Source organism: Cryptomeria japonica, chromosome 6 (genome assembly GCF_030272615.1).
Source record: "Cryptomeria japonica chromosome 6, Sugi_1.0, whole genome shotgun sequence".
Classification (NCBI taxonomy): Eukaryota; Viridiplantae; Streptophyta; class Pinopsida; order Cupressales; family Cupressaceae; genus Cryptomeria; species Cryptomeria japonica.
In genome coordinates this window covers 35,020,688-35,043,068 of record NC_081410.1, presented here as the reverse complement: position 1 = coordinate 35,043,068, position 22,381 = coordinate 35,020,688, and the positions used below count along the sequence as shown (strand labels likewise).

The 22,381-nt window shown below is 35.7% G+C and overlaps 3 protein-coding genes across 3 annotated transcripts; all 3 read right to left on the bottom strand.

The window, feature by feature from the left end:
• Positions 1 to 677: 677 nt before the first annotated feature.
• On the bottom strand, positions 678 to 1,166 carry LOC131069949 (ethylene-responsive transcription factor 1A-like). Its single transcript, XM_058005495.1, has one exon. The coding sequence runs from the start codon at positions 1,164 to 1,166 to the stop codon at positions 678 to 680; it is 489 nt and encodes a 162-aa protein (XP_057861478.1).
• A 9,256-nt stretch (positions 1,167 to 10,422) lies between these two features.
• LOC131069947 (ethylene-responsive transcription factor 1A-like) lies at positions 10,423 to 10,923 on the bottom strand. The gene has a single exon (XM_058005494.1). It carries the CDS (start codon positions 10,921 to 10,923, stop codon positions 10,423 to 10,425), a length of 501 nt encoding a protein of 166 aa, XP_057861477.1.
• A 10,217-nt stretch (positions 10,924 to 21,140) lies between these two features.
• LOC131069943 (ethylene-responsive transcription factor 5-like) lies at positions 21,141 to 21,629 on the bottom strand. Its single transcript, XM_058005490.1, has 2 exons — positions 21,425 to 21,629; positions 21,141 to 21,343 (listed from the first exon to the last, which is right to left on the bottom strand). The coding sequence occupies exons 1-2, from the start codon at positions 21,627 to 21,629 to the stop codon at positions 21,141 to 21,143; spliced, it is 408 nt and encodes a 135-aa protein (XP_057861473.1).
• Between the last annotated feature and the right edge of the window lie 752 nt (positions 21,630 to 22,381).

Below are 22,381 nucleotides of genomic sequence, written 5' to 3'. Positions count from 1 at the left end.
ATAGGCAACTACATCATAAATGCTAGTTATACTGTAGCATAGGCATTCATAATGCATAGGTGAAAGAGAGCAGCGTAAAAGGCGTGGGGCGGATGAAGCAGATTGTGTGGATTAATTTATCTATTCCAATAGTTTAGCGGCAGAAAACACCATATCGATGGATGAAATTGAGGTCAATGTTCAAGCTTGGAACAGAGCCTGAGAAGAGGGGAAATGCAAAACTTCCATCGTCTGTTTCACGAAAACAGGGTACAGGTGAGAACTGCTCGAGCGAAATAAACGGAAAAAGAGAGGTGACAAATGCACTGATGGATAACAATAAGAGAATGTAGAAAGCTCTCCAATTTTACGACAGATTGGAGAATATCTTGGACGCGCAGAATTTTCTCTGCATTCCTAAGAATATCTTGTGAATGTTTGCATTAGATAGCATTATTATTTAAAGTTCATTAAGGGCAAGTATATTTAACATAAGAAATCTTAAATTCCTAGGTGTCCCTCATCTAGCTTCCTTTTAAAAGCGCTCCAAAGAACTAAGGAGACCATCACAGAGGAGAGGATTACATTCATGTTTAAATAAGTAGTTGTTAATTGTTGAAACAATTTCTAATCTAGTATTTCGACTGTAGTTGTTAAGCACAGTGAGAGGATGAGATATAATGCGCTACAATTATGGATTAATCTGAACCTAATTCTTTGGATGATTGACCTTCATCTTTCCCTTGTGTCTTCCTCTTCTTCGGTATGTTAGATAGAATGTGCGAAGAAGAGGATTGAGAAAATGGATCCACATACTGTCCAGACTCAACGTTTAGAGGGAAATTCAGGGTAGCCCTTGAACTGCGGATTTCGAAAGCCTTACGATCATATGCCACGGCGGCTGCTTCGGCTTTGTCATAGCTACCAAGCCAAAGTCTGGAACCTTTCTTCTTTGGGTTTCGAATTTCTGCAACATATTTACTGCGAGCCTTAACGAATCTCACTCCCCTGTAATGTTTCTCTCCTCCTTTCTTTTTATTTCCAGTTCCCTCTGAAGCAAAGCTTGTCCCGCTTTCTTCAGAAGATCGTTGTTCCTCCGCAAGGGCAGTCGTCATGTATTCTTCCCCTAGCAGAAACTGACCAATCGCATTCAACATTCTCTTTTCCTCGTCTGTTGGCATGCTCATGATCGCTGCCGCCCTCTTTTTTGTACAAATAGGGAAGAAAGTTTTTCTTTGAAATGTATAAATTTGTGTGTTATACTTTCCATTTGTTGCCATTTAGCTATATATATAATGCGAGGATGCGATGATGACCTAGTTTTCACGAAGATTCTCCTCGCAATTTCGTTTAACATTCCTGATTACTCAGGTTCACCATTCATTTCTACCAAAGGGTATTTAGGGAAAACTGCGCTTCGAGGGTTGGAAAGGGCGACCAATCATGGGTTGGGTAAGTAGAGACTGTTGCGTTATAGGACTCTCCTTATAACAAATATTATTATATAGCAATCATGAACCATGCATAGAATCATATAGTGATATTCTTAAATTTACAGTCAATACGAGTCAATCTATTTAAACAACACAATTCATATCTATATTTTGAAAAATTACTATATAATTATCATGTAAATGATGTGGATATGTATCATTTTCTTTAATTATTCCACTTAAAAAATTAATATATAATTATATTGTAATTAAAATAAAACTATTTTAATATTATACTATAATTAATCTAAAATAATAATTATTTATAAATGATTATATTATTATATTTTTATGAAATTTGAAACTAAATTATTATCATACTATTATTCTTTTATTAAATTTATACAAAATAAATAAATATTTATTAAATTATTATTATAATATTATCATATAATTTTTTAATTTTATATTTGTTCATATCCTTGTCTTTTAGAAAAAATAGATTCTATGTAGTAACACTTTCAATCCTGTAAGCTATTAGCATACTTATAATTCATTAGTTTGTGTATGATATATTTATATCATTACTTATTTAATAAATTTGAAATATTATATATTTACATGATAATGTTTATATCTTGTATTTTCTTCTTCCTAATTTGTTTTGGTTTGTATGGATATTGTAAATATATATAGATTTAGTATTCACTTTACCTTCCTTTTAATATTAGCTTACTATAATCTTGAATCATGAATATGTCATCTTCATTCCATCACTTCAATTCTAGAGTAGCTCAATTTAAATTGTTTCTACATCATTCCACTAGATTGGACTTATATTCTTGCACTTTATTTTGAAATTTAAATTTTGTACTTTCTTATATTGATAATCTATGAGTATGATTTCTAGCCTTAAAGTTGCACAAAAAAAGTCATGACAATAGAAGTATATGTTTGGATGACATCTAAAATTCCTCTTAAATTCCACATCATGATGGAAATTAAAAATAAAGAAACACATGTTGGACTAAATGGAGGAAGATTGTGAAGTGATAGGGTAAGGGATATTTTGGATAATAATTAATATGGGCTATGGAGTTTTTAATGATTTTAGTTTAATAGGGGAAGAGAATAGACCTACTTTAGAAATCATCAAAAAGGGGAGGAGGAGGGAAATTATAGCTTTGTGGGAAAGAAAGGGTAGTTCAAATGTACAATGGCATCCCATAAAAAAGGGAAATGGTGAAACTAGGAGTAGTATAAGACAATTGAGAAATCAATATGGTAGTGGACAAAGGGGAAATGGAGTAATTTCAAATCCACATGAAGATATCCTAACTGGTGAACAAAAGGGGAATTGAGGGATGAAAGAGCTTGAAGAGCCATGCAACAAATTTATGTAGGATAGGACATTTGAATTAGATACTAGATGGTCATAAAACACCTAGTAGTTTGGTAAAATGTTACAATATTATAGGATAACACAATTACTAGAACACTACTAAATAAAGAACTTTCTATGGTATTGATAACATCCAACAACCAACAAGGAGATGAAAGATGAAAAGGGATCAATTACATGCAAACTGAATCAAGGGAGACCTATTTAGAGTTTTTTAAGGCCATTTATTTGTGATGAAAACAATGACTTGTCGAATGCACAAAGTGATCTTAGACAAATAAAATTTATTTCTATATGATTTTTGGCACCATTAGTTCATATTGAAGGTTTAGTGGGTTTAAATTATCTATTTTATTTGACTAGCATAGGTTGAAGTATTTTTTTTCATATTGTAATATAGTATTAACTAGCATGAGTAAAGGAAAACATAGATTACTTATGCTACCATTTGTTAGGATGAGGGAAGCATTATTAATTTATGAAATCCATAAGAAATTACAACATAAATTACTTTGTTGGAGATAGCAATACAATATACATATATGTTAGTGAGAAATAATATAAAATTTGTAATTGTTGATGTAATTTATGTCTCATGTAATTACACTTTACTTAGGTTGACTTACGATAATGCATTTCATAGTAGTTTACATATGAAACACTTAGGGAATTACATATCTAAGGAATATGGTTGTAGGAGTATTTCCACCTTTGGTGGTGTTATCTTGTGATCTATCTTTAGTGGAATTATCTATTATTTTTCCTACCTGATCGTACCTATCCTTGTATCTCATTGGGTCACGTCATGATTGTGTGCTCCCTTTTCCCTATACCCTTGCCTTTATAAGCAAGCTCATGTACATTGTACTTAGTTGGGCATTTGAATCCTAATTAGAATATAGTTTGTTCTTGTCTATTTTGTTCTCTCTTGATTTTATGCTATTCATTGGCCTCTAGATCTTGGATTTCTATAGGAAAATTCTTACTAATATAAAATTTGAAATAATAGAAACTTTGAAATAATAACTAACTAACCACAAATTCATATCTCTAATGGGAGTCACTATCTTAGTACAAATAAGTGAAAGATGGATAGATTAGCTAAGATGAATTATTTTAACTAGATGGAGATATGTATACTAAACAGCTAATGGGACGAGATGGAGAAACGCTAGCCATTAAATTTTCTATTCTAACTAAGGAAGTCTAGATCAACAGAAGTGTTAAGAAGCTGAAGGTTAGCACATAATAGCCATAGAATGATGATGTCATATATACAAAGTCTAGAGAAAAACTTGGGAAGAATATTCTTATTTTATTAGTTAAATATCAAGAACTAATGAGGCATCTGTTATTATTTCAAACATTATCATCACACTACTTATTATTTTTCATCCTTTATATAAATATTAGTCATAATATTTGTATGCAAATGATTTTATGGAGGTGTGGGTACAAGAAATTATGTGTAATTTTTGTAAAAGTCTCATGGTTAAAGAAAATGTCAAGATAAATAGATCCAAATTTTGTATAAATTTGTAAATACTTTGGAATGAATGCCTGAGCCCAAATTACCACCTCTATGGAATATGAACTTGTTTTATTTTTTTAAAATGGGTATGTTGTAGAGAGAATAAGTACACATTTTAAAACAAGTGTGTGTTTTGAAAGAAATGGATATTTATTTATTAATATATAATTCTTTACTATCAAACATATTTTTATAGCAACATTAAGTAAATGGGCTCATAAACTTAAAATGATGTATATTTTTTATTTTTTTATTTTAATTAATATTGAATTTCGTTTGAAAAAAAATATGTATAACCAATTTAGACAAAAAATCACAATAAATTATGACTACATATAATCTTGTTAAAAGGGGATTCAACTTGGTCAATAGATATATTTTTTTAAGGCAAAGCGTGAACACATATATATTTATATTAAAGTATAACTATAAGAAATACAATATACGAAGAAACGAAGGAGCTAACACAAACATCATCACTCAATATGTAGAGTTTTAACTAGATATAGAGTACAATGATCAACCTCTTGGACATCCAACATAAACTTATACACAAGCCAAAAAAATGCATTGATATAACTTTAGAGAGGATAGCTAATATAAAGTATACTTTAGACCACTAGATCTAAGGGAATATATGACCAATTCAAGAATTAACAACTCCAAATAAAATAACTTATATGAGTAGCTCGTGAAGTAACAACCCCAAATAAAAAATAGAGGGCATATATAAAATAATAAAAAACCACAAGAATCCTCCCCCTATGGGTTGGATCAAAATTAATGTGGATGGGGCAACTAAAGGAAATCTTGGGGCAACCAGGTGCGGAGGAGTGGCTAGGAATAATTCTGGTCTGTTGGTTTTTGCAGTGGCGCTCCCTCTAGACAGCCAGTCTAATCACTATGTGGAAGCTAGCACTACCCACATTGGGTTACACATGGCTAAAAGAGAAGGCTTTACTAAAGTCTGGTTGGAGTCTGACTCGCTAAACACTATCAATTGTCTGAGTAGACGCACAGATCCTAGTTGGACGACAACTTATCTGATCAAGGATTACCGAGATATAATTAATGAACTAGCTCACACGTATACCAAGAAGGCAACAAGGCGACAGATCTACTAACCAATCTGGTGGTGGGATACGTGGCAACCAAATGGTGGAGTATCAAGGATGCTTTCCCCAAAAATATGTGTGAGCTGGCCCAAGATGATTACTATGTTAATCAATGATCTCTCATCATGACTTGACTGAGTTGATGGGGAAATGACTCTTTTTAGTTTTCCCTAACCGAAGATCTAGAAACTTCCCCGATGACTGGATTTTCTGTCTTATTGTGTGGCCCTTTTTTTTGCTACTATTTGGATACCTTTTTGTTGTGGCCAATTTCCTGCAACTGGTCGGTGCCTTCTTTGGTGTGGCCCATTTAATGTTGTTCAGCGACCAGAAGCATAACAGGAAGGGACAAGAATAGGTAAGAGCCCTCTACTTGTGAGAAATGGAAGAAAAACAAAAAAGTGTGGTAGGAAGTCGTTGATGGAGGAATCATCCCCTACTTGGATCAACTTCATGGCCCTTCTCCTCTACTCACAGAGACTTTTGTCAACAGGTGGAAAAAAGGGAGTCTCAGGGCTTATGGTGTCGGTTATCAGATTGATGAAACCCTGGTGGTGACGGTCATTGGTCTGGCGATGACTAGCATAAGATTTTATAGGCATAGGAAAGCTGAGGAGGAGAACTTGATGAGTTTCTTTGACAAAGATAAGGAGTGCTCTAGAGTTAGCAAGATGGTGAATGATGACTACAACAAAAAAGATCTTAGGGCTCCCTGGGCTAACATGGCTGAGTTCATCATGAGGTATATTACGCTCGATGGTAGACATGCCAGTATCTTTTCCTATCATTTTACCATTTTAAATCACTTTAGGCATGGTAAAATCATTTATATTCCTTTATATCTAGCCTCCTCTCTTGAAAATAGCCTAGAAAAACATTTGGAGAATCCTAACAACCCTGTTCTCCACGAGGGACTTATTGTGCTCATCCTAGAGTACGCTAAATCCCTTGAAATTGTGCCCCCTCTATCTGAGACTAGCCATTAGACTGAAATCCAGGATGTCTTTGACTTGGAAGAAAGTGGGGTTCCTCTTGATGACCCTGATTATAAATCCATGGATGAAGGGGAGATGATGCTCACCCCTAGGACGTTGAGCAGCAAGAATCCTCCTAGATGGGCGGCTAGCAAATACAAAACCACCAACAAATTGATATCTAAGGCCGAGCCCCTCTCTAAAAATAAAAAGTTGGCGGCTAAGGATTATAGTCTGAAGGTTATAGATTAGGGAATTAAATTGGACATCCCTATCAGTGTCCTGAAAGAAAAATAAGGGACCATGGCCAATGAAGAGAATAGTGGGATACAGAGGACTAGTAACCTAATGAATCTTGTTATGGAAGCTACCAAAAGCTAGGAGAGCTGCTAGAAGTGGGTTGAGTTTGAAATTGATACCCTCAAAGTGGGGGTTAAAGAGATTATTGATATCTTAACTGCTTCTCCTGACCCCAACAAACCTGAGAAACTCATGATTATGACCCAAAAGCTCTCCCAGGATGTTGAGGTGATGAAATGCGATCACAAACAAAGGCTTGAAAAGGTGAAGCAGTCTATGGTGGAGATTAAGAAAAATCTCAAGAACCTGGTTGACATAAGCAAAGAAGCTATGAACAATAGTATATAGGGGCTTGAAAAGATTAATGCCATAGTTACTGATTACAGATCCCACCACAACGAACTGGTGAAAGATTTTGGAGGGGAAGATATGGCTGTTGGAGATAGAAAAACCACTGGTCCTAATTCCATAACCAAAAGAAGGGGCAACAACAAGGGTACCTCCAGATTCATTATGGAGGAGCTGGAGGAAATCAACAAGATTTCCATCCAAAAGAACAAGGATCTGGTGCTCTCTCTTAATTGAGATGTTTTTCTTTTATTTTGTCTTGTTTTTGTCTGCTTTTCCTTTGTTTTCGCGACTTCTCGGTGTTGCTCCCTTGTTTTGATGTTGGTTTATGTTTGTTTGGCTGATGGCCAGTTGTTGTAAAACTTTTGGTTTCAGGTCCATGTAAAACCCATTTATCTTTATCAAAAACAAAAAAACCATAAGAGCCCTATGACATGAGTATGCAAAAGAAAGGAGAAGAAAGCCACACCTTATAAGATGAATATGTAGGAAGCACCGACTTATGTCTTAGGGTTGTTTTCATCTATCACCCCAATCTTTGAATTCTCATCCTAAGAAACCTTGTCCCCAAATTTGTAAGCTGGCACATGGTAGCCTTTTGGAATCTCTCTCGTAAACTCCATGACAAGGAATTTCTCAACCTTCTAGTGGTGTGATTGATGTAAGAGAAATGGTGGAGTGAACATAACAAATCTAAGAATTGGATTGCCAAAGAGAAATGGTCTTTGACAAAATCCCTAGCTCATTCTTAATTTTTTTACAATGGTTAGATTTTAGTTCTATTTTCATTGCATTATAGAGGCTAGCATATTAGGGTTTCTTTTTTAGATACTTGTTGGGAAAATTCTTCCTACCTAGCCCTGTACTGTTAATAGCTAAAGTTTTGTTGTTTGCATTGTGTTTCTTGCTAGTTTACTCTCAAATCTTTTGGTTTTGATGGATTGTTATTCTTCTGTATAAGGATATTGGTTCCTTCCCCAACTTATATTAATATAAAACATACTCTACATGATAGAAAACATATTTTACAATTAGTTTATCTCAAATTGTGTTGGTCATACACAAGGGGTCTAGAGAACCATAAATTAAGGATGATAATAAAATAATTTACTCATAAAAGTTCAACATTACATACATTTTTCATGAACATGAAATGAATCATTAAAATACATTAAAATTCATGATGGTCATACACATGCACATATAAAGAAATTAAAATAAATTTTAAATACGTATAAAGAAAAATACTTCTACATTTTGACAAAAATATGGACCCATTATCGTGCACTTACCTAGAACATAGTTTTTAATGCCATTTCCCTTTCTACATTGTCTACTAGACTACATGGTTTTGTCGTAGTTTATTTTTGACATGCACATTAATTTTTACCAAGGTTTAAGTTACAAAACACTCTAGAGTCAATTAAACTATATTCACTATTGAAGGTATAAGGTATTTTTTGTATGCTAGTGATGCATTCCTTCATAAGGATAGAGATTTTTAGTTTAATCAAGAGAAGAGAGAATGTGGAAGTGGTAATAAAACTATAAAATAACTATTTGTTCTCATTCAGCCATGATCTCTAAATCATTATCAACTGCATTCTTACTTATGGATGTAGGTATAAAATATAGACAAGTACTTCCCGATACATAGACATTCATGAGTTTCCATATAACCACCTAATCAAAAGCCATAATATTCTAACACATCAAGGATTGTACAGACCTGCTGTAGATTCTTTAGGTCGGAAAACTCTTTTCCGGCTGGCTGGGGGACAAACTGCGATGGAAGAAAGTGCACGGAACAACGCCTATGTTGATGGTGATCTGTTTCACAACCTCGACCTGTCCTTGGGCCACACGGCCAAATCTTTGATGACAACGCTCTGCTTCTTTTGATTCTGGCATCGCTGGAGATTATCCTCTGGCCGCCACAATCATGTGCAAATATAGGAACAAGAAAACGTGCGGCCGTGTTCACCAAGCAAAGGCTTGGAATTCTACCATGCGGTGTCATGTCCAAGAAGCGTTTTAGCGGTCCACCGTATGAAGACGATCCCGGTGGCTCCACTATATGTCACTGGACTTCGTGTAGAGGTTAATTATAATGTTATGAGCTTTTCCCGCTACAATGACATACTACTGGCTCTGGAATTTGCACGAGACCGCTCATCGGAGGGCTCTCGTAGAAAGAAACAAGAAGCAAGATGCGGCGGACGGGTCACGGTTATGAAAGTAAAAATTGATTAACGTACAAGTGCAAACTCATTCAAAAGGAACAGAATTAGATTATGTCATGTCTTATGCTCCAAGATTGTTATGTTCAATCTAATGCAGAAACAGTATAGAACATTATTATGAATTGTCATTAAATTATGTGACCTATGTATATGTGAGTAGCAGGATGCAAGACTGGATACAAAGAATACAAGACTCGATGATAAAATTTGCAGAGGGAACTCAAGGCATAGCCGCTGTTCAAACTCTCAAGGATGAGAAAAATAATGTGGACATAACAGTGGAATCATAAAAAAGGGGGACACCAGAAAAGAACAGAGGAATTGCGAAAGGAGATACGTGGTACTTAGAAAGAAAAGGAGAAACAGAGAAACAAAACAGCAAATTTGGAGCGCTGTGAAATCTGTTTTATCACTATGAATTTTGGAGAAAAACATCATAAATAGTAGTTAAACTGTAGCATAGACATTTATAATGGGTAGGTAGGTGAAAGAGAGCAGCTTGAACGGTGTGGGAAGGCTCAAGCAGATTGTGTGGATAATTAATTGATCTATTCTAACAGTACAGTGGCAGGGAACACCATACCGAGGGATGAAATTGAGGTTAATGTTCAGAGCCTGGAACAGAACAGGGGAAATGCAAATGGTCTATCGTTTGCTTCATGAAAACAGGGTACAGGTGAGAAGTGCTCGATCAAAATAAACAAAAAAAGAGAGGTAATAACGCTTTTATGGATAACATTAAGAGAATGTGGAAAGTTCTCCAAAATTACGAGAGAAGGGGAGAATATCTTGGACGCGCACAAATTGCGCTGCGTTCCTGAGAATATCTTGTGAATTTTTACATTAGATAGCATTATTATTTCCAGTTCACTAAGGGCAAGCATATTTAGTTTTAAAAATCTTAAATTGCTAGGTGTCCCTCTTCTAGCCTCTTTGGAAGAACGTTCAAAAGAACTAAGAAGATTATCACAGAGAAGAGGAGATTACATTCATGTTTAAGGAAGTAGTTAATTCATGAAACAATTTCTAAACTAGTATTTCGACTGTAGCTGTTAAGAAGGGTGAGAGGAGGAGCTATAATGCGCTAGAATTATGGATTAATCTGAACCTAATTCTTTGGGTGATTGACCTTCATCTTTCCCTTGTGTCTTCCTTTTCTTCGGTATGTTTGATGGAGTGTGCGAAGAAGAGGGTTGAGAAAAGGGATCCACATACTGTCCGGACTCAACATTTAGAGGGAAATTTAGGGTAGCCCTTGAACCGCGGATTTCAAAAGCCTTACGGTCATATGCGGCTGCGGCCGCTTCGGCTGTTTCATAGCTGCCAAGCCAAAGTCTGGAACCCTTCTTGTCTGGGTTTCGAATTTCTGCAGCATATTTACCGCGAGCCTTAACGAACCTCACTCCCCTGTAATGTTTCTCTCCCTCTTTATTCTTATTTTCAGCTCCCTCTACAGCCATGCTTGCCTCGCTTTCCTCATAATTTTGTTGTTCCTCCGCAGCGGCCGTCGAAGAGGAATTCGGTATGTATTCTTCCCCAAGCAAATACTGACCAATCGCATTCAACATCCTTTTCTCCTCGTCTACTGGCGTGTCCATGATCGCCGCCGCCCTTTTTTCTTGTACAAATGTTGAAGGATAATTTGCTTTAAAATGTATAATTTCGTGTGTTACACTTCTGATTTCTGGGCTTATAGATATTTATAGGGTGGGAATGCGACGATGACTGAGCTTTCTCGAAGTTTCTCCTCGCAATTTCGTTTAACGCTCCTCATTATTCATGTTCACCATTCTTTTCTACCAAAGAGCAATAAGGTCAAACTGTGCTTCAATGGTCGGAAAGGGCGGACAATCATAGATTCGGTAAGTCTAGACTATTGAATTAAAGGACTCTTCTCATAACAAATATTATTATATAGTAATCATGAACCATGCATAGAATCATTGAACCATGCATAGAATCATATAATGATTAACTGATTAACTTTTATCAAATTTTAATTTACTAATAGGTCCAATTTGATTCTTTTCTAATTAACTATAACTCACTAACTCTTCCATCAAAACTTTAAAATTGTAAGCCTAAGACATTTAAAAATAGACATCACTCTAGAATTTCTTAATAAAGAAAAGAGTCCTACCCATCCATCATTTTAAGACAACTTATCTATCATAAAGAGCACTAAAGAGTTCAAAAATAATATTTTGAATGTCATATTAGCTTTTACATCAACAACCTAGTTCTTCCACTGGGTCACTTTGACACCTATTGTCTTGTATTCTATTGTATAAGTCTCAAGTCTTAAGTAGTTAACATAATCATAATTTCATCATAGTCATATGTATTTTTTTATTTGTCCCCTCCCCCTCTCCCTCTATATCTATCTCTTCCTCTATCTCTCCCTCTCCCTATATACTTATCTATCTCTTCATCTCTCTCTACGTCTTCCTTTCTATTTGTCTATCTTCTTATATCTCTCTCTATTTTTATTTCTCCATCAACCTTTCTCTATCCCTTTATTTATTTCTCTCCCTCCTCCTCTTCCCCTCTATCTCTTTACACTTTGGGAGGAACTTGACGCTATGCATCTCTTGTTAAATTTGTATTCAATATGTGTTAATCTATTTAAACAATAAAATTCTCATCTATATTTTGAAGAATTATTATGTAATTATATTGTAATTAAATCAATGATACTATATTAAATTTTAATATATATATTTTATTATATTTTTATGTTTCTCTGAAATTCATTATGAAAGTAAAAAGTCTTTTAAGACTAAATTATTATTATATTATTATAATAGCATATCAAATTTTAAAAATCTTTAACTTTAGTATAGATTAATTAATTTCATATGGTTAATATTTATTAGAATTTAATTTAACTTTAGAATATGAAAAATAGAAGTTTTGTTTAAATCTAGATTTTAAAACATAATTTTTTAAATTAGAAGATTATTTTAAATCTAGATTTAATTTTAAATATGAAATAATTTGCATGCAAAAAAACACAGAAGTTCCTTTAAAATCTAGATTTAAAACCATATTTTTTAAAATTAGAATTGTGTGTGTGTGTGTGTGTATGTATATATACACACATATATACACACATACACACACACACATATATACAAGGATGTAGATCCCAACAATTCTTTGCTTTATCTATTTCTCTAAGACAATGCAAACACTTAATTCTTTTAGTTGATTTTCTTGAATTTGAAATACTAGCAACTTTAGATTTATCTTTCTTACCAAATCCGAAAACTTCATACTTTGGTCTCCTAACAAGCTAAATGGGCTCTCGGATTCCTTGCCCATCCTTTCTTAGTCCTCTTCCTTTATATCCCATTTTACGCATCATCTTCCAACCAACATTATTTTCAAAATAGCTTTTTTCATTAACATCACAAATCACATTGGGAGATTGAAGCATATCCTTACCTTCAATCTGACCATCTTCACCTGAACAAACTTTAGGCTCATCATCCATACCAATTGATTGATCAAGGGAACAAAGAAAATCTTATGTGCCACATGATACATCACAAATTAATGGTTTTGATTTCAAAAGCTCATTTTCTTTTTCCAATGACTTCAACTTCTTTTACAAATCTTCATTTAGTGTCTTGACTTCATCAAACAATTTTAATTCTACTTCTAATTCTTTATTTTTAGCTTTAATATTCTACATTTATTTGTCAAGCTTCTCAATTTCAAACAAATACTCACATCTTTCTTTTGTAAACTCCTTTAAATTTGCTATCAACTGTGAATTACACTTTCTAATTGCCATCAATTCTTCCTTTACAAGATATTTTTCACAAATTAGATTTGCATTTTGTTTCCTTACCATTTTACCCATCTTTCCCATTCAAACAAACAATTTGAATTTACCTGAGATCAATTTGTCTTTTAGAAATGCATGTCTTCTAACTTCAACAATCTTCAATCTTCTATGATTCTCAAACCTAATCCACTCTCCTCTGATGGCAGTGCCTGACAACTTCTATTGACTAGAGACAAATAGAGAACTTTCCCCTACTATAGTAGCTTCTAAATTTCCCAAAATCTTTTGCAATTCTCTTGTTGACTCCCCACTAATGCACTTTATGATACAAATTTACAATACTCCTCTACAAACCAACGACCAGCTTTCCTTTAGTTCAGCTTTGCACATGCTACGATCTCACTCTCAACAGCATTGACATCGACTTCAACCTTTTACTGGAGGCTCTTATTGTAGAAAATCTATTATAGTTACTGATTATTATCCTCCTATCTTTGATAGATTATTTGAGCAACAAATATTGGAAAATAACACAACTGCAATTTCACAAACTCATAAAAAATGCACAACACAATGAACACAATATTTTTGGACAATTGTCCCTGGAAAAACCCCAAAGGGAAAACCAGTACTGTAAATACTGCTTGCCTCTTACTGGCAGAGCTCCGATGATCTTCTAATCCTCCTGCTGATATTCCACCCTGCTACTATCCCAATGCTATCACTGCGCCCTTGCTAACACTGCAAGACTACTTGCTAACACTGCAAGTTCTTCACACAATTTGTTGTTTTCCAAATGCCTCCTGACCCCCTTATATACTACTCTCGTTGGAAAACCAACGACCGAAATTAATTCTCAATCAACGGCTGAGATTAAAAACAACTAAACAAGCCTAACCAAATTGGTTGCTAGAAGTTTCTAGAAAGAGTCAAATAATTAATAAAAATTGTTTGAACTCTAACTACATTTGCTAGCAAACAATTATTTACTAATTATTTAGCAAATGGACAAACAACTATCCAAGCTAACAAACTAACAAACTAACACTCCCTCTTAGCGAGGAAGTTGTACTGCATGACACCCAACTTCTCTCTGAAGAAGATGAATTTTGCCTTCCCCAATGCCTTTGTCAGAATGTCTGCTACCTATTGATCTGTAGGTATAAACTGTAGCTGAACAACTCCATGCTGTACACAATCTCTAATGAAGTGATACTTGATGTCTATATGTTTCGACCTATCATGAAACACTGGATTCTCAGTCAACTTAATGCAACTCTGATTGTCACAGTGTATCACTGTAGTCTCCACCTTCCAACCAAACAAGGCTACTAACAACTTCCAAAGCCATATAGCTTCACATGTCGCCATGCTAGCTGCTATGTATTCCGACTCTGTAGAACTCAGAGCCATAGACTTCTACTTCCTACTGAACCAAGAGACAACTCCTGATCCTAGATTGAAACAACACCCTGAAGTGCTCCTCTTGTCTGTTGTACTCCCTGCCCAATCTGCATCAGTATAGCTCATCAACCTGATTCCTTCACCTCAAGCATATCTAATCCCATACTCGATTGTACCTTGCAAATAACACAGCAGATGCTTTGCCGCTGTCCAATGCACTCCCTTTGGCTCAACCATGAACTGACTAAGAGAGTTAACTACAAAAGCTATATCTGGCCTAGTGTTGACCAAATACATGAGAGAGCCAATCAACTGCCTGAATAATGTGGGATCTACATCCTTCTCCCTGGATGTATCTACCTTCCTCCAATTCGTGATCATAGGTGTAGACATGGCTTTGCAATCTTCCATCCTGAACCTTTTCAAGATTTCAATGCACTATTTCCCTTGTCCAAGGAAAATCTCTCCATCTGTCTGCCATACCTCCATGCCTAGAAAGTAGTGCATAAGTCCTAAATCCTTCATCTCAAACTCTACTGCAAGGTCCCTCTTGCACTCTTCTAAGAGCCCTAGTGAACCTGTTAGAAACAATTCATCCACATATAGAACAAGAATGTGAATCTCACCCCCAACCACCAAGTAGTAGAGATTAGCATCCGCCTCACTCTTCACAAAGCCCATTTCCTGCAAGTAACTATCAATGCATTCATACCATGCTCTGGGAGCCTGCTTGAGTCCATACAAAGCTCTCTTTAATCTACACACGTGGGTCTCTTTGCTATGTGCTACAAAGCCTTCTGGTTGTTCTATTTATACCTCCTCTTTCAACTCACCATTGAGGAATGTTGTCTTGACATCCATTTGATGGATATGCCATCTCATTTGTGCTAAAATTGAGATTACAGCTCATATAGAAGTATACCTGGCAACTGGAGAAAATGTCTCCTCATAGTCTATTCCCTCCTTCTGAGAGAACCCTTTTTCCACAAACCTTGTCTTGTATTTCTCGATGCTACCATCTGCACTGTGCTTGATCTTATAGATCCAAGGTGATCCAACCACAGCTCTATCTGTTGGTCTAGGCACTACCTCCAAAACATCATTCTGCATGATTGAAGTATACTCCTCAACCATAGCATCTTGCCACACTTGATGTTGTACAGCCTCCTGATAGCTAGAAGGTTCACTATCTACCAACTAACTAACTAATGCAACATAGTCATCAAACTTGGCTGGTTGTTTTCGTTGTCTACTACTCCTCCTAGGAGTACCCACTAACTCCTGAGTATTTCTTTGTGTCTGTTGAACCTCACAGTTGCTGCTACCAACTGTAGAGGATGAAATATCAACCTCCATGTCTTCTTGATGCATCTCTTCTTGCACATGTTGCTCCATACTCTAAGAACTCTCACCTCCTGAGCCTATGCTTGTACTAGTAACTGTACTAGAGCTTTGCTGACCTTGATTCGGTTGAGTGATCCTTGGAGCTTGTGTTGGCTGCTTACTCTAATCATCTACTGACAAATCTCTGGACCTTCTAAATGCCTTGTCCTCCATGAACTTGACATCACGTCGAACAATAATCTGCTTGGTCCCTGGAATGAATATCCGATATGCCTTTGAGGTTTCACTGTACCCCACAAAGTACCCTCTTCCTACAGTCTAATCTAACTTGGTATGTGTATCCTTTGGAATGTGACAATATGCCAAACTCCCAAAGATCCTGAAGTGACTAACATCTGGCTTCTTCCCAATGAATGCTTCCTCTGGTGTCATCTTCCCTAGCACCTTATGTGGAACCCTATTCTATATGTATACTGTTGTACTACATGCTTCTGCCCATAAGTAGCGGGGCAGGTCCTGATCATGTAGCATAGCCCTTGCTGCCTCTGATATAGACCAATTCTTCCTCTTAGCAACTCCATTCTGTTGTGGATTGTAAGGAATAGTCCACTCTCTCTTGATTCCTTCTCTGGTACAAAACTCTTGAAACTCATTCCCTTTGTACTCGCCTCCATTGTCTAACCGAAGAATCTTTATCTTCCTTCCTGTCGAGTTCTCCACAAGAGCCTTGAACTCTTGGAAGTAACTGAAAACTTCATCCTTGGTCTTCAAGAAGTATATCCAAGTCTTCCTGGAGAAATCATCAATAAAGGTAACAAAGTACTCATACCCTCTGAGAGATTTCATCGACATTGGTCCACATACATCTGAATGTACTAGATCAAGAACACCCTTGGATCTAGTGTCACTCCTTGGAAAAGTTGCTTTCACAAACTTCCCCAACACACATCCCTTACATACATCATCATGCTCTGTGCTCACCTCTGGAACACTTGTCACTGTCTCACGAAGCAAATTTAGTGCTCCATGATGTATATGACCCATTCTCCTATGCCATAGCTCTCCTCGATCTCTAAGATTGTTGCTTCTCATGAGTGCCTTAGGAATATCAAACTGCAGCCTATAAAGCTGACCACTTCTAACTCCAATAGCTATGGGTGATTTCCAATCCTTATGCTTAATCAATACATGTGCCCCTCTAAAGAGTACATTGTACCCTTTGTCCTGAAGGATAGATATAGAAATCAAATTCATCCCTAAGCCTGGAACATGCAACACATCATGAAGAGGAATCATCTTACCATTCTCCCTCTTAAACTGAATAGTCCCTTTCCCAACTGAGTTGAGTTTGGACATGTTTCCCATAGAGATCTGGATTCTGGTGCTCTCCTCCTTATAACTAGAGAAGTATTCTCTAACTCTTGTCATATGAAATGACGCCCCACTATCTATGTACCAAACACTCTGTGAGGTTGAGCTAACCATACACGCTATGAGTGCAAACTCATCTTCCATTCTATTCGAGAGCTCATCTGCACTTGCTGAAGCTGCAACTTGCTTCTTGCCTTTCTTGTCATTCTTCTTCCTTTCTGGGCAATCACTGACATAGTGGCCAAACTCGTGACAGCCATAGCATTTGATCTTCGATAAGTCTTTCTTGTTCTTCTCACCTTGTGGATTTGATCCTTTGCTGGACCCCTTCTTTGCTTTTCCTTTACCTGCTAGGGCAACATTCTCCTGTTCTACCTCACTTTTCTGATTCTTATTGTTGGCTCCATTGACAAGGCTTAGTCTAAGCTCCTCCTGAGTGAAGTCACTTCAAAGTCAATCCCAACTTGGTAAGGTGTCTCGTCCATTAACAACTTGAACAAAGACATCCCACTGCTTAGAAAACCCATTTAGGGCTATTTGTACCAGCTCATCATCACTTGGTTTCTCTCCAACAACCACTAACTCATCCTTGACAAGTCTGAGTCTGGTGAGGTAACTCATCATGTCTTCTCCCTTATTCATTCGGGTATTTCTTAGCTTTTCTCTGAGAATCAGCTTCTGATTAGTGGTAGCATTCTGGTACAGATTCAGAATGGCATCCCACATCTTCTTTGCAGTATCTAACTCTGCAATATGTGGAACTATATGGTCCTTGACACCATCAAGGATTAACCTCCTCACCTTGGAATCATCTTTCTTGTATGCTGCAAGCTATGTTGCATCTGTTGGTACAGTCACAACAGTGGTAACATATTCCTTGATACCATTCTCTTCTTGCAATAAAGAAATTCTGGCTTTCTAGACACCAAAATTAGAGGCTCCATCCAATCTGTCCTGATCTCTTAAACCAACTGAGGCCATCTCAAAGGTTAAAGAAAATAAAAATTCTAAAGAGGTTAAACTAGGTTTTATAAACCCTTAGTTTCCTTTGCCTAGGGTAAATCTCTTCTACCCTTAACAAAGCTCTGATACCATGTAGAAAATCTATTACAGTTACTGATTATTATCCTCCTATCTTTGATAGATTATTTGAGCAACAAATATTGGAAAATAACACAATTGCAATTTCACAAACTCATAAAAAATGCGCAACACAATGAACACAATATTTTCGGACAATTGTCCCTGGAAAAACCCCGAAGGGAAAACCAGTACTGCTGATGAGAAATATATTAAACTTCAGAAAATTAAGAGATACAAATATTGCTTGCCTCTTACTGGCAGAGCTCCGACAATCTCCTAATCCTCCTACTGATATTCCACCCTGCTACTATCCCAATGCTATCACTGGGCCCTTGCTAACACTGCAAGTTCTTCACACAATTCATTGTTTTCCAAATGCCCCTTGACCCCCTTATATACTACCCTCATTGGAAAACCAACGGTCTAGATTAATTCTCAATCAACGGCTAAGATTAAAAACAACTAAACAACCCTAACCAAATTAGTTGCTAGAAGTTTCTAGAAAAAGTCAAATAATTAATAAAAATTGTTTGAACTCTAACTATATTTGATAGCAAACAATTATTTACTAATTATTTAGCAGATGGACAAACAGCTGTCCAAGCCAACAAACTAACAAACAAACACTTATATGTACCTTATCAAACTTTGACCTCAGTGGTATTAACTCCTTTCTCTTTACCAAAAGCTATGATCTGCGATCTCCATTTCACAATTTTTGCACACTTGGGCAGCGGAAAACTTATAGAGATTTTACTCCAAACTTGAACAATCCCTGGATCTTCTGCTCTGCTCTGTTACCAATATGTAGAATCTGAAACACACAAGAATAAAGAAAAACAGAACCAAAGAAAACAGAGGAAACGGAGCACTGTTACAGCAAAGAAACAGAGACTATTTTAAACACACAAAAGTCTTTATTCATGATGGATTCATTACATACTGCCTTGATACAGAGGTCTTTCTATATGAATACAACTCAGGATATGACATTTCTATATAGAGATTAGGATCCTAAAGAAAAGATTAAACTTGCACTTATTTGTTTCATTCATTACATACATTGTATTTTGTAACTGGTAGATCTAAAATAAATGCAAACTAAATCCTATATTAAATCACTATATAACTGAGCCACGAACTGCAGCATGTCGGTGATGGTGAATCAAACTGGAGGTTGTCGTGGAACTGCATGTTCCTTGAAATTCATCCAAGCATCTATTGCCAACAGAAAATAATGCGTCATTAGATGCTTATTTTATCCTATGAACTATTCTTTTTATTAGCTACGAAATCTATTTTTAACCAAGTTAAATGTATTTTTTATTCAAGCAATAATAAAACTGTTGTGTATCAAAATTACAGTTTAGAAATAAAAAATAGAGTTTCTTACCCTCGTTGAAATCAATGAATTATCAGTTCTTTTTCGAGTCCGGTGAATGTTATTGCTTAGAACAAGCAATCTGCTGGTCTGCTATTTTGGTTATCTCAGTTATTTATTTTGTTTCCTCCTGTACTTATAAGTGCTTTAATCAACCATATGTCAGCGAACTTCATGTGGAGATTAATTATAATGTTTGGAACTGTTTCCGGGACAATGACATACTACTAACGCCTGAAAATGCAGGAGACCGCTCATCGGACGACACTAGTAGAAAGAAACAAGAAGCAAGCTGTGGTGGACGGGTTAGGGTTATGAAGGTAAAAATTGATTAACGTACAAGTGCAAATTCATTCAGAAAAGGTGAGAGACCTGGAAGAAGAAATGATAAATCTATAGGAAGAGAATTAAATTATGTCATGTATTATGCTCTAAAATTTTTTTGTTCAATGTAATACAGAAACAGTATAGAACATTGTTATGAATGGTCTCTAAATTATGTTACCTATGTATATGTCTGTATGTAGGCTGCAAGATTGGATAGAAGGAATAAAAGACTCCTTGATAAAATTTGCAGAGGTAACTCAAGGAATAGCCACTGTTCAAATTCTCAAGGATGAGAAAAATAGTGTTGAGATGTCAGTGGAATCATTAAAAAAGGGGGATACCAAAAGAGAACAGAGGAATTGCCAAATAAGAGGAGGACAATTAAAACAGACCAAATTTAGAGCGCCGAGAAATCTATTTTATAACATTAAATTTGAATTTATAGGCAACTACATCATAAATGCTAGTATGACTGTAGCATAGACAAATATATTGGATCGGTGAAAGAGAGCAGCGTGAACGGCATGGGGCGGCTGAAGCCGATTGTGTGGATTAACTTATCTATTCCAACAGTTTAATGGCAGGGAACACCATACCGACGGATGAAGTTGACGTCAATGTTCAAAGCCTAGAACAGAGCCTGCGAACAGGGGAAATGCAAAAGTACCATCGTTTGCTTCACAAAAACAGGGTACAGGTGAGAACTGCTCGAGCGAAATAAGCAAAAAAAGAGAGGTAATAAGTGCATTGATGGATAACAATAAGAGAATGTAGAAAGATCTTCAAAATATGAGAGAAGGGATGATATCTTGGATGCGCACAATTTCGCTGCATTCCTAAGAATATCTTGTGAATTGTAAATTAGATAGCATTATTATTTCCGGTTCATTAAGGGCAAGCATATTTAAAATGAAAAATTTTAAACTCCTAGGTCTTCCTTATCTAGCTTCCTTTTAAAAGCGCTCCAAAGAACTAAGGAGACCATCTCATAGAAGAGGATTACATTGATGTTTAAGTAGTTGTTAATTCTTGAAACAATTTCTAAAGTAGTATATCGACTTTAGGTGTTAAGCACTGTGAGAGGAGGAGATATAATGCGCTACAATTATGGATTAATATGAATCTAATTCTTCGAATGATTGACATTCATCTTTCCCGTACGTCTTCCTTTTCCTGGGTATGTTAGATGGAGTGTGTGAAGAAGGGGATTGAGGAAAGGGATCCACATACTGTCCGAACTCAACATTGAGAGGGAAATTGAGGATAGCCCTTGAACCACGGATTTTGAAAGCCTTACGGTCATATGCCACGGCGGCTGCTTCGGCTTTGTCATAGCTACCAAGCCAAAATTTGGAACCCTTCTTCTCTGGGTTTCAAATTTTTGAAGCATATTTACCGCGAGCCTCAACGAACATCACTCCCCTGTAATGTTTCTCTCCTCCTTTCTTTTTATTTCCAGTTCCCTCCGAAGCAAAGCTTGTCCCGCTTTCTTCAGAAGATTGTTGTTCCTCCGCAGGGGCAGTCGTCATGTATTCTTCCCCCAGCAGAAACTGACCAATCGCATTCAACATTCTCTTTTCCTCGTCTGTTGGTGTGCTCATGATCTCCGCCGCCCTCTTTTCTTGTACAAATAAGGAAGAAATTTTTTCTTTGAAATGTATAAATTTGTGTGTTATACATCCATTTCTTGGTATTTAGATATATATATAATGCGAGGATGCGATGATGACCGAGTTTTTATGGAGATTCTCCTCGTAATTTCATTTAACATTCCTGATTACTCAAGTTCACCATTCATTTCTACCAAAGGGTATTTAGGGAAAACTGCGCTTCAAGGGTTGGAAAGGGTGGCCAATCATGGGTTAGGTTAGTAGAGACTGTTGCATTATAGGACTCTCCTTATAACAAATAATATTATATTTGTAATCATGAACCATGGATAGAATCATATAGTGATATTCTTAAATTTATAGTCAATACGAGTCAATCTATTTAAACAACACAATTCATATCTATATTTTGAAAAGTTACTATATAATTACCATGTAAATGATGTGGATATGTATCCAATTAAAAAATTACTATATAATTATATTGTAATTAAAATAAAATCATTATGATATTATATTGTCATTAATCTAAAATAATAATTATTTATAAATGATTATATTATTATATTTTTATTAATTTTTTTTACGAAAGTAAAAAATCTTTTGAGACTAAATTATTATCATACGATTATTCTTTTATTAAATTTATACAAAAGAAAAAAATATTTACTAAATTGTTATTATAATATTATCATATAATATTTTTATTTTATATTTGTTCATATTCTTGTCTTTTAGAAAAA

Bases quoted from the DNA above. Each gene is read 5' to 3' on its own strand.
- LOC131069947 (XM_058005494.1), bottom strand. From the start codon at position 10,923: ATGGACACGCCAGTAGACGAGGAGAAAAGGATGTTGAATGCGATTGGT.
- LOC131069943 (XM_058005490.1), bottom strand. From the start codon at position 21,629: ATGAGCACACCAACAGACGAGGAAAAGAGAATGTTGAATGCGATTGGT. The intron at 21,344-21,424 runs GTAAATATGCTT...AAGCCGAAGCAG, and splicing joins GATGTTCGTTGAGGCTCGCG to CCGCCGTGGCATATGACCGT.
- LOC131069949 (XM_058005495.1), bottom strand. From the start codon at position 1,166: ATGAGCATGCCAACAGACGAGGAAAAGAGAATGTTGAATGCGATTGGT.